A 13,273-nucleotide genomic window follows, 5' to 3' on the forward strand; every position below is an offset into this window, starting at 1 on the left:
AAAAAACCTAAACCCCTATGTATTCTGTAATACAGTAACTGTATTTACATTGCTGTGGAGTATTACAAATACATAGTAGTCATGTTCTGCATTCTATATGTACTGGCCAGGATGTAAATCTGATTAAAGGAAATCTATGACGTGTGTATTATGGAAAATGAAAGATTAAAGTGCACTAAAATATGGGACATATGGAGATGGTGACATTCCAATGACAACACTGTAATACATTCTTTATTGAATGTATGCATGTTCTTTCAAAACAGTAGTAAAAAGTTTTTCAGTTGTTTATCTCTAGCATGAGTGGTTTACACTATGTTTTGTGGTATGTATTTATGCATGATTTATAAGGGCAGGGAAAATGTACACTTGCCATTTTGAAACAACAGCTTTTTTAAAAAAAAACCCAAACTTTAATTCTCCTGAAGTTTTACATACAAAGAATAAATGAATTATGATCTTATTTTCCTCAAAAAATTAACATCTAACATTGGTGCAGGATTTTAAATTATATAAAATCTGCTGTGTGGTACATTAACATGTTTTTTAACATGAATCCTGAGTAAGAGTGGAACATATAGCATTATTGACTACAAATAAAATCCCTTCATAATTAAAATTGAACAGTTTTTATGTTCTACCACAGAACAGCAAGGCAATATATAATGAGAGCCTTGTATTCAACAACTGTCATGAATACCCATTGCAAACCTGAATATTTTCAGCAAAAGTAAAATGGCAGATTATGCACAACAGTAAAAAGCATCAGAAATAGATGCACCTGGGATTTTTTTTTAACCACAAAAATTAGAATTTAGCTTTCGTTTCACAGTCATCAAATGATTAAACCAATCTGAGATAACTGCATTAGGTAAACCATTGCACTGAGTAGAAACCCCCAATCAGGCTTGTACTGCAACATTAATATTGGTTTTCATATAGGCACAGACTTCCTTTTTATATTCATGTTCAAAAACAACATGAAGTACAAATCTCAAAATATTATTAGGATCTACCCAACATTTCCACATAAGCAAAAAGTTCTGGCCACTTTGGTAAATGAAGTCACTGAATTTTTTTAGAAGTGGAGGTACCTCGTGGAAATAAGAGCTCTGAATTCAGCAAGGCAGCATTATATCAAGGTATTTGTACACCAAGAAGGGCAGGGAGAACTTTGCATCATGGTATACAATATTCAATCTGTGAATAAAGTTTTATATTCCATGTGGTGAAAGTGCATAGGAGTGAGATTCTGCTAGAGCAGCAAGAACCCTCTCACAGTATTAAGGCCTTTCAACTGCATGTTAACTGTGTTAGTCTATAGTCAGCACAGTGAAAACTGAATATATGCTTTCTGCTATTGTACTGTACATCAGTCTGAAGTCTTCTCAACATGATTTCTCCTCTCCTAACTGTCGTTCCTCTTCTTCATCTGCTTCCTCAATAACCTGAATTTCATCTGTTTGAGGTAAGGATGAGTTATCTGGCTGCAGTTTACTCCCTTCAGCTTTATTTTTTTCTTCTTCTTCAATCAGATTCTTCCATATTTTGTGATTTTCACTCAGATGGTGCATTAGCTGGCAAAATATTCGCCTTCTGCCTTTTTTTCTTTGTAGTTCTGTAAAATTACAAACATACTTTTTTCATTTGCTAGCCACAATCAAATACAGGGTAATTATATTCTCCGTTTATCAAACCCAGATGCTACTCTGTAAACCAGGTGTAGGTTTAAACTCAACATAGCAAGAAAGAAATGGATGCTCCATCACAGCAAATATTGACATTCTATCTTTAATATCAAGTCCCTGAGGAAATTGGAAGAATTAACTAACTTCTATCTGTGGTTGTAAAACCATTTCTAATTTTAATTCAGAATTAATTGCAGGAGATAATTTTATTCCTGCTTTCATACAAGTAGCCAAAGTGAATGGGCAAAAATAGATAATTATTATGACGTATAAGTTCAACCAAGTATTACCACATCCAAATCCATTAAAAAACCCTGTGCGCATCTTAACTTACTTTGACCAAAATCATCTTCCATTTCTTCATCTTCACTCTCCAATTCTTCTCCATTTTCATCTTCAGCACTTTCTATATCATCCTCCTCTTCATCAAGCCATTGGCCTGGAAGCAAGCCAGCTGCATCACAGGAATTACAAAGGGGGCCAACTATGTGAGTAATAAAAGATTCTTGTAATTTTGCAAGTTGAGGAGAAGAACGGTCCATGAAGGGGCTAATGGGTAATCCAAGGCTTGCTTCTTCATCACCCTGAAAATTTTAGAAATTCAAAATTACTTTTAAATTCCGTTTTTAAAAACTGACTAGACACTGAATTGATGGTGTCTTCTTTTCTTAAAGAGAAATTAATTTTTTGAAAAGCTACTCTTTAGCTAAGATTACTTAATAAATATGGACAGATACTAGACAATCTGGGCACTATCATGCATGAGAATAAGGGGGAGTAAATGCTCCCTTCACTTTCCTGTGTGGCATCCATGGGTCACTGCTCTTGGCATAATGGGGAGATGTGGCTCTGAGGGGTCATTGCTTCTCCCCCTGTACAGGTGGGCACAGAGGGGCAGATCTTTGACTCCAATTGCTTAGCTCATGTATATAGGAAAGAGGAAGATAATCTGCTACTGATAAAACATAGTACTAAATTACTTCCTCCCAGGAGAGAAGCAGGGGAGAGAAGGAAAGGAATTGTGACTCTCTGCAAAAGATGCTTGTAATTTTTCATTTTGAAGAAAAGAACAATCCACAAAGAGACAAACAGGTAACTCTAAGGCACAGTTTCTTCCCTTAACTCTTTTTTGAAGCAGCATTGTTTTTGTACACAGAACTATGCCTAATGGCACAAACTAGCCAATAGGGTCTTTAACTTCTGTCCAAAAACCTTGCCAATTTTTGTAGTTTTGCAATTACATTTTTCAAATTTTCCTGTTGGAACTGGAAAAATGATTATTGAGGCAGATATGAGTACTGCAATTGATTCCGCGTAGCAGTAAAGAGTTGAATATTTCCAACACACCTCTGACCAACATATTAACCCACAGAGACCTTCCTGCCAACACTACAAAAAGAAGGATTCTAGGTGGACTCCTCCTGAAGGTCGAAACAGCAGCCTGGATTTCTACATAGACTGCTTCCGCCGACGTGCACGAGCTGAAATTGTGGAAAAGCAGCATCGCTTACCCCATAACCTCAGCCATGCAGAACACAGTGCCATCCACAGCCTCAGAAACAACTCTGACATCATAATCAAAAAGGCTGACAAAGGAGGTGCTGTCGTCATCATGAATAGGTCAGAGTATGAACAAGAGGCTACTAGGCAGCTCTCCAACACCACTTTCTACAAGCCATTACCCTCTGATCCCACTGAGAGTTACCAAAAGAAACTACAGCATTTGCTCAAGAAACTCCCTGAAAAAGCACAAGAACAAATCCGCACAGACACACCCCTGGAGCCAGGACCTGGGGTATTCTATCTGCTACCCAAGATCCATAAACCTGGAAATCCTGGACGCCCCATCATCTCAGGCATTGGCACCCTGACAGCAGGATTGTCTGGCTATGTAGACTCCCTCCTCAGGCCCTTCGTTACCAGCACTCCCAGCTATCTTCGAGACACCACCGATTTCCTGAGGAAACTACAGTCCATTGGTGATCTTCCTAAAAACACCATCCTAGCCACTATGGATGTAGAAGCCCTCTACACCAACATTCCACACAAAGATGGCCTACAAGCCGTCAGGAACAGTATCCCCGATACTGTCACGGCTAACCTGGTGGCAGAACTTTGTGACTTTGTCCTGACCCATAACTATTTCACATTTGGTGACAATGTATACCTTCAAATCAGCGGCACTGCGATGGGTACCCGCATGGCCCCACAGTATGCCAACATTTTTATGGCTGACTTAGAACAATGCTTCCTCAGCTCTCGTTCCCTAATGCCCCTACTCTACTTGCGCTACATTGATGACATCTTCATCATCTGGACCCATGGAAAAGAAGCTCTTGAGGAATTCCACCATGATTTCAACAATTTCCATCCCACCATCAACCTCAGCCTGGACCAGTCCACACAAGAGATCCACTTCCTGGACACTACGGTGCTAATAAGCGATGGTCACATAAACACCACCCTATATCGGAAACCTACTGACCGCTATTCCTACCTACATGCCTCTAGCTTTCATCCAGATCATACCACTCGATCCATTGTCTACAGCCAAGCGCTACGATATAACCGCATTTGCTCCAACCCCTCAGACAGAGACAAACACCTACAAGATCTCTATCATGCATTCCTACAACTACAGTACCCACCTGCTGAAGTGAAGAAACAGATTGACAGAGCCAGAAGAGTACCCAGAAGTCACCTACTACAGGACAGGCCCAACAAAGAAAACAACAGAACGCCACTAGCCATCACCTTCAGCCCCCAACTAAAACCCCTCCAACGCATCATCAAGGATCTACAACCTATCCTGAAGGACGAGCCATCGCTCTCTCAGATCTTGGGAGACAGACCAGTCCTTCCTTACAGACAGCCCCCCAATCTGAAGCAAATACTCACCAGCAACCACACACCACACAACAGAACCACTAACCCAGGAACCTATCCTTGCAACAAAGCCCGTTGCCAACTCTGTCCACATATCTATTCAGGGGATACCATCATAGGGCCTAATCACATCAGCCACACTATCAGAGGCTCGTTCACCTGCGCATCTACCAATGTGATATATGCCATCATGTGCCAGCAATGCCCCTCTGCCATGTACATTGGCCAAACTGGACAGTCTCTACGTAAAAGAATGAATGGACACAAATCAGACGTCAAGAATTATAACATTCAAAAACCAGTTGGAGAACACTTCAATCTCTCTGGTCACTCGATCACAGACCTAAGAGTGGCTATACTTCAACAAAAAAGCTTCAAAAACAGACTCCAAGGAGAGACTACTGAATTGGAATTAATTTGCAAACTGGATACAATTAACTTAGGCTTGAATAGAGACTGGGAATGGATGAGTCATTACACAAAGTAAAACTATTTCCCCATGGTATTTCTCCCTCCCACCCCACCCCCCACTGTTCCTCTGATATTCTTGTTAACTGCTGGAATTAGCCTACCTGCTTGTCACCATGAAAGGTTTTCCTCCTTCCCCCCCCTGCTGTTGGTGATGGCTTATCTTAAGTGATCACTCTCCTTACAGTGTGTATGATAAACCCATTGTTTCATGTTCTCTGTGTGTGTGTATATAAATCTCTCCTCTGTTTTTTCCACCAAATGCATCCGATGAAGTGAGCTGTAGCTCACGAAAGCTTATGCTCTAATAAATTTGTTAGTCTCTAAGGTGCCACAAGTACTCCTTTTCTTTTTGAGAGTTGGGTGAGTCCATCTGAATGTTCTGTGGGGTACTGGTTTCCATTATGACCTATGTGTCATCTTTGTTGTTGCTAAACAGGCAGAACTCAGAGACAAAATCCAGCAATTTTCTCTGTATTTTTGGGAGGGGTCCCAGGTATGCAGTTTCTGCAACACTATCACTGATGTTAATGAAACACCTGTTGAATTGAAGTCTGAAATATAATATATGTGGCTATAAGTACGTTTCACCAACTCCATGTCTTTTTGGACTATGGATTAAAAGGTCTACTTGTTAGCCTCTAGAAATTGGTCAACAGCACAAAGTATGTTACTCCAGAGATTATAATTACAGTTGGCTACAACTTCATAGTAGTTCATGTTTAGAACTTCTGCTAATTAAGATTTCATATCTTTTTCATCCAGCTTCTGTTCATATTTATTATGATGAGGCAAAACTGAAGGGCTTTCCACCCATATTCATCATAGGATTCAAGGGATTACCATCTGTTTTCTGGTTACTTAATAAAGGTAGCTAAACCTCCAAGCACAGGCTGGTTGAGCCCACAAATTCATAGGGGGATTCCTCAAGTGCCAGGGTATAAGAAGGATCACTCTTCCTGTGTGTTGCAACTACATGATATCTAACAGCTGACAGAATTTTTCCTGGATAAAAGACAACAGAATATTCAGATTCCATGCCAGGCATTGAATTAGCTCCTTAAGGCCGCAATGCTACTCCCATCAAAGTCAATGATAAAACGCCTAATGACTTAATAGATAATAAATGAATTGAATCCCACATCATCTGCTCTTCTAAAAACTCTTATTAGTAAGGCAGACCTACAGGTAAACCGAAGCTTGAGAGTCATCATTCATCAGTTGAATGCTGATGTCCTTTCCCCACTCTTTGTAAGCAAGGGTAAGAATTAAAGAAAAGAAAATTAAAAAGCAGCCCAGTTCCTACTACTTGCTTTGTAGGAGTGGATTAGCTGAACATTTCCCCCAAACCAGACAATTACCTAGAGAATGTCAGGAACCACTGGAGAAACGGTGCTGAAGAAGCCCTTTGAGCTCACTGCTTTGATATAGCAGAGCACCAGGTGGAAATTATAGACTTTAGTGCAAAGAAATGGTTCAAGTACCAGATATCTTCACCAGAGCTGTACAAGTAAACATCTCCAGATATGTGATTAAAATCTGAAAGGGAAGAAATGCAGTCTGATACAAAGATGATGCAGAGTTACCATCTAACTCAGATGAAGTGCTGAATACAGAGCACACTTGCTTTCCATTTGATGATGAGAGCTCAGGTCCTGAAGAGGTGATGATGCACAGGTAAATGGTGGGCTTCAGAGTGAAATCAGAGAAGAGGAGGTTACTTACCTGTAACTGGAGGTTCTTTGAGATGTGTGTTTCCTCTCTGTATTCCACTGAGAGTTACATATACGCACCATGTGCCTGTAGTCTGAGAATTTTGAAAGAAGTGGCCATTGGTCCATGTATGTGCCCTGGCTCTCCTCATGCTTCTATCCAAGGTGATAAAGGGTTGGACAGTCTGACTGAGTCTCCGGTTCCTTTTCACCATGAATTTGACAGATCTGACCAAAGCAGAGGGGAAGGAGGACAGAAAGTGGAATACAGATAGGGACCACGCATCCCAAAGAATCTCCAGTTACAGGTAAGTAACCTCCTCTTCTTCGAGTGATGATCCCCAATGTACTCCACAGAGGGTGACTGACAAGCAGTACCTAAGTTGGAGGAGGGTGTGAGGATGATGGGAGAGGCTGTTCTAGATTTGATTTTGACAAATAGGGAGGAACTGGTTGAGAATTTGAAAGTGGAAGGCTGCTTGGGTGAAAGTGATCATGAAATGGTAGAGTTCATGATTCTAATGAATGGTAGGAGGGAGAAGAGCAAAATAAAGACAATTGATTTCAAGAAAGCAGACTTTAGCAAACTCAGGGAGTTGGTAGGTAAGATCCCACAGGAAGCAAGTCTAAGGAGAAAAACAATTGAAGACAGTTGGCAGTTTTTCAAAGGAAATATTAAGGGCACAAAAGCAAACTATCCCATTGAGTAGGAAAGATAGGCTTAACCTGGAGATCTTCAATGATCTAAAAATCAAAGAAGTGTCTTACAAAGAGTGGAAACTAGGTCAAATTACAAAGGATGAATATAAACAAACACAAGCATGTAAGGACAAAATTAGAAAGTCCAAGGCACAAAACAAGATCAAACTAGCTAGAGACATAAAGGGTAACAAGAAAACATTTTACAAGTACATTAGAAGCAAGAGGAAGACCAAGGACATGGTAGACCCATTACTCAATGAGGGGGGAAAAACAATAACAGAAAATGTGGAGATGGCAGAGATGCTTAATAACTTCTTTGTTTTGCTTTTCACTAAGAAGGTTGATGGTGAAAAATGCCAGTGAAAATGAGATAGGAACAGAGGCGAAAATAGGGTAAGAACTAGTTAAAAATTACTTAGACAAGTTAGATGTCTTCAAGTCACCAGGGCCTGATGAAAGCATCCTAGAATACTCAAGGAGCTGATTGAGAAGATATTTGCTCCATTGGCGATTATCTTTGAAAACTCATGGAAGACGGGAGAGATTCCAGAAGGCTGGAAAAGGTAAAATATGGTGCCAATTTATAAAAGGAGAAATAAGGACAACCTGGGGAATTACAGACCTGTCAGCTTAACTTCAGAAAAATTATGGAGCAAATAATGAAGCAATCAATTTGCAGACACCTAGAAGATAATAGAGTGATAAGTAACAGTTAGCATGGATTTATCAAGAACAAATTATGTCAAAACAAACTAATAGCTTTCTTTGACAGGATAACAAGCAGTGTGGTTAGGGAGGAAATGGTAGACATGGTATATCTTAACTTTAGTAAAGCTTTTGATACCGTCTCGCATGACCTTCTCATAAGCAAACTAGGGAATTGCAACCTAGCTACTTTAAGGTGGGTGCATAACTGGTTGGAAAACCATTCCCAAAGAGTAGTTATCAGTGGTTCACAGTCATGCTGAAAGGGCATAATAGTGGGATCCCACAGAGATCGGTTCTCGGTCCAGTTGTGTTCAATATCTTAATCAATGATTTAGATAATGGAATAGAGAGTACATTTATAAAGTTTGAGGGCAATACCAAACTGGAAGGGGTTGCAAGTGCTTTGGCGGATAGGATTAAAATTCAAAATAATCTGGACAAACTGGAGAAATGGTCTGAAGTAAATAGGATGAAATTCAATAAGGACAAGTGCAAATTACTCCACTTAGGAAGGAATAATCAGTTGCACACATACAAAATGGGAAATGATTGCCTAGGAAGGAGTATTGTGGAAAGGCATCTGGGGGTCATAGTGGACCACAAGCTAAATATGAGTAAACAATGCAACACTGTTGCAAAAAAAGCAAACATCATTCTGGGATGTATTATCAGGAGTGTTGTAAACAAGACACAAGTAGTAATTCTTCCGTTCTACTCTGCGCTGATTAGGCCTCAACTGGAGTATTGTGTCCAATTCTGGGCACCACATTTCAGGAAAGATGTGGACAAACTGGAGAAAGTCCAGAGAACAGAAAAGGTCTAGAAAACATGACCTGTGGGGAAAGATTGAAAACATTAGGTTTGTTTAGTTTGGAGAAGAGAAGACTGAGGGGGGCGTAACAGTTTTCAAGTTCATAAAGATTGTGACAAGGAGGGAGAGAGAAAAATTGTTCTTCTTAACCTCTGAGGATAGGACAAGAAGCAACGGGCTTAAATTGCAGCCAGGATGGTCTAGGTTGGACATTAGGAAAAACTTCCTAACTGTCAGGGTAGTTAAAAACTGGAAAAAACTGCCTGGGGTGGTTTTGGAATCTCAGTCATTGGAAATTTTTAAGAGCTGGTTAGACAAACACCTGTCAGGGATGGTCTAGATAATACTTAGTCCTGCCTTGACTGCAGAGGATTGAAATAGAAGACCTCTCAAGGTTCCTTCCAGCCCTATGATTCTATTATATTCATTGCCTGAAACCTGTCTATGGGCAGGTTTGCTCGTGCCATGGTTTATGGTACCCCTGATGAAATCCAGCAATTGCGTGGGTCGAGGATCACTTGTTGATGTGGTTGCTGACTCCCAGTGAAGAAAGGTGGCTGAGTAACAGAGAGGTTGATGTGTGGGCTTCCTTTCGGGACCTGGCAGCCAAGAGTCAGTTGTCAAGATACGGAAAAACCAGAAAATCTAACACCTGATGTGAGCTGCTAGTGAGCTGAAAATACTTTGGTGAAGACTCTGGGAACGGTAGCTAACCCAAAGGCAAGTACCCTGTTTTGGAAATGGTTGTTGCCCACCATAAATCTGAGAAAACATCTGTGGGTGGCGTGAATATCTACATGGAAATAAGCATCTTTCATATTGAGTGTCATGAACCACATGCCTTTCTCCAAGGATGATATTATTGCTGCCAAAGTGACCATAAGCAACTTGAGTTTATGGATAAACCGATTGAGGTGGCAGAGATCGAGGATTGGTCTCCAACCACCTTTTTTCTTGGGTATCAGGAAGTAAGTTGAGTAGAACCTTGTTCCTTGATATTGTAGAGGAACATGTTCTATTGCTCCCTGTTGTCATAAGGAGTTCACTTCTTGGACAAGAATACTGTTATGAGAGTGGTCCCTGAAAGGGTGCGAGAGGTTTGGAGGAGGTAGTATTACAAACTCGATCATATAGCCAGGGTTGATGATATTCAGCACCCATTTGTCTGTTCTTATAGACTTTGAGTGTGGAAAAAAGAGTGCTAAATGACCCCCAAAGAGAGTGGAAGTGTCATGAGATGTTAGGATTGGTGGTTGGCGGCGCTCAAGCTTACCCAACATGATTCATCCTTTAGAAACAGAAATAATTTAAAGCAGTAACAGAAGGAATAACCCCCAAATAGTAAATGCTTTGTACCCCCCAAATTTATAATTTATCAACAACCAGTTATATTTTTTTAAAAATAATTCTTTCCATACCTACCTGCTCATAAAATTCATTAACAATGCCTTCTGTCCATTTCAGGTGCAGATCTCTAATTTTTGCAGGGCCGTTAATATCTGCCAATTTGATACATATTTGACAAACTAGCAGGCGGTCATTCTCATTGTTCCAGTCTATACCATGACTGTTTATATCATTGGCCTGTTTGAACAACATAATTTTTTAACAATGTTGGATACTCTTGTAAAGACAATCTATATATCACTTTATTACATTTTTAAGTCTTTGCAGAATATTACCCTTTTGTGTTAATTTTTCCATAATATTTTGTCTTGTGTAATCACAAAGACCCTTTTTTTTTTAAATGAAGATAACAGATGTTACACCAGCAGATAACTAGATGGGAGATAACTGTTTTGAGGTTTAAAGAAACTGTAATGAATTGAAAAAACAGTGCCATTAGTTTCCTTTCTTTATAGGTTTGTACTGCAGTAAGTGTGCACAGTTATTGCATTGTAATACGAATAGTAATTAGTATATTATCTTTATTCCCCATTTTTCAATCTTTAAAAGATATTTTCCAGTTAAGATCATGATTTTCATATATATAGACTGAACTGGTTTAATTCCTTTCTTAATCTACTGGAAATCTATAGTTGAAATCTAGAAAATGGATACTTTATTTCATGTTTGAATGCTAATTTAGGATGTTTATGTCTCCTATTATGTGCAAAACAGAGAGATTGTAATGGGTATTAAATACATGCATGCAGAGGATATTCTGATTCTTAAAAACTGATACTTTAATAAACAACAGTTTTGAAAGTTTCCACTGATAAAGGAAATATAAAAATGGGATGTATTAAGTGTCAGAGTGGAATTCTATACTCATACTTTAGGGTATGTTCACCAGTTTGATTTTTAAAAGATTGTAAGTACCCTCAATTATGTAGCACATGCTTAACTAAGTCTTCCTACTGGCGTGCTGACATTTACAGTTCAAAGTTCTTTAAATTTAACCTTTTAAAAGCAATAAACATTGAGTAACAATGCTGATAGTAGTATGATCTCATAAGCAGCTACGCGCAGGCATTAACTTGTGTAACAAACCTTGGCATTAAATTCAGCAAGGAAATCAAAATGTTTCTTGAGATCTGTGGCAAGGATTGCTTCGATCACTAAGAAACGAAACCGTTTGAATTCCACATGATCAAGATTAGGTAGAAAGTTGTATTCTGGTCGAGATAAAAAGAGATTCCATGCAGAAGCAGCATGATGGTTTTCTAGGACTGATCTGTCATTGTAGAGCACAGCCTACAAAGGAATGAAAAACAAACAGGCGATTTAAGATTCAAAATTAAAAGAGGAAAAGTGTAAAGGCTAAATAATGACATTTACGTTTAACATGGGTGGTAACTAAAACACTAAGTTGCATTCTAGTTCTGAAGGCTGAACTGAACAAAAGTCTTCTTTGTAGGCAGACATGCACAGGGAAAAAATAATCAGACGAGTCTTATTTTTATTACTATAAAATTATCACTAAGAAAAACATTTATATAAATATAAAATATGCTTCATGTCACTCTACTTGTTACTGCAGTGAATATAAACTAATATGTCTGCCTGATGTGGAGGAGGGTGCGAAAGAAGATGCAGAACAAAAGCTTAATATATCAAGGCAAACATTTTTTTTAAAATATATTTACATTTAGGTTTTATATTTTAACTAATTTTTTTTTATTTTACCTTTAAAACAGTACTCCTAAGTGAAAAATTGATTAATTGGCTTTATTAAATTAGTTAGTGGCCAGTTTATAATAGTCCTCTCTGGTGCCTCCTTATAGAATAACTACCATTTGTAAAATAAATAAATAAATAAATAAATAAAAATAAATGATGAGACAGTCTGTTTATACTCTAGCTTAATCCCTAGCCAGCAATTACTAAAACTGAAGCTTAGCTGAGGGAGAAAAAATCAATATTCTGGCAAGACAAGCTTTATGTGTAGTGGTCAAATTCTGAACAGGCAATGTTACATTTTTGAATGAAGGAGCTAGCATAACTGTAACCAATCCACAAACTAATTAAATTAATAACATGTCCATAAATACAGTTCAAGAAAAAGCCAAAGCCCTCTATGGAAAAGCAATTAGACATATTAATTCATTTTAACAATGTGAAGTCTGTTGTATGGACCAAAGAATCACTCTCCCAAAACCAAGTAGAGTAAAGTTTCTATAGTTGAATCACATTTATATGAACTAAATTAGCAAAGGATATAAGGTAATATGCAATGGAATTTTTTAAAAATTGGGCTTGGCCCATAATTTACCTCTGTAAATTGTACAAAGAAGACTTGAAAAAAATTTTATCTTGGAAATATCAAACCTATCAAGTCAGGTTTCCTTAATTTTGCTAAAGGTCTCTAAAGGTTCCCACAAGCATGTGCACTGAGTTCTAACAACTTAACTAAAGGGGTGAGATGCTGAGTTTTCAACAAAGACTTTGTTACCTCAACATGTTCAGTCAATGGAGTTAAATGGGTTAAGGAAAAACAAAGTTTTAAACAGTCTATTGGCCAGTGGCATATCAACTATTAGAAAGGCAGTGGCTTAATTTGTAGATGGCAGCATGGTGCTCTACTTCTTGTGACATGCAGTCAGTGGTAGATCTTATGAAAATCGGGTACTTTCAGATTACATATATTGCACCCTGCATGGTGCTCTATATGCCCAAACAGTTCACCCACATCTAGATGGCTATTTTTAGCAGGGTAATGTCCTGCTGCCACCCCACTGCTGGGCCTTTCCCCACTGAAGTGAAAGACTCTGGCAGCAGAGATAGACTTCTGTGGGGGAAGCAGCAGGGAAAGGCTCTGGCAATTGGGAGCTTCCAAAGCATTTCCCCACTGCCTC

The 13,273-nt window shown here is 38.8% G+C and overlaps 1 protein-coding gene across 1 annotated transcript in view; it reads right to left on the reverse strand.

Moving 5' to 3' along the window:
* Positions 1 to 206: 206 nt before the first annotated feature.
* PDE3B (phosphodiesterase 3B) overlaps positions 207 to 13,273 on the reverse strand; it is a 276,021-nt gene continuing 262,954 nt past the window's right edge. The window contains exons 13-16 of the mRNA XM_038405653.2: positions 11,469 to 11,672; positions 10,398 to 10,559; positions 2,023 to 2,272; positions 207 to 1,618 (exon numbers count right to left, since the gene is read on the reverse strand). Of these exons, the coding sequence (XP_038261581.1) occupies positions 1,389 to 1,618; positions 2,023 to 2,272; positions 10,398 to 10,559; positions 11,469 to 11,672 (846 nt within the window). The 3' untranslated portion in view covers positions 207 to 1,388. The remainder of the gene's footprint in view (positions 1,619 to 2,022; positions 2,273 to 10,397; positions 10,560 to 11,468; positions 11,673 to 13,273) is intronic.

Source organism: Dermochelys coriacea, chromosome 6 (assembly GCF_009764565.3).
Source record: "Dermochelys coriacea isolate rDerCor1 chromosome 6, rDerCor1.pri.v4, whole genome shotgun sequence".
In the NCBI taxonomy this organism is placed as follows: Eukaryota; Metazoa; Chordata; order Testudines; family Dermochelyidae; genus Dermochelys; species Dermochelys coriacea.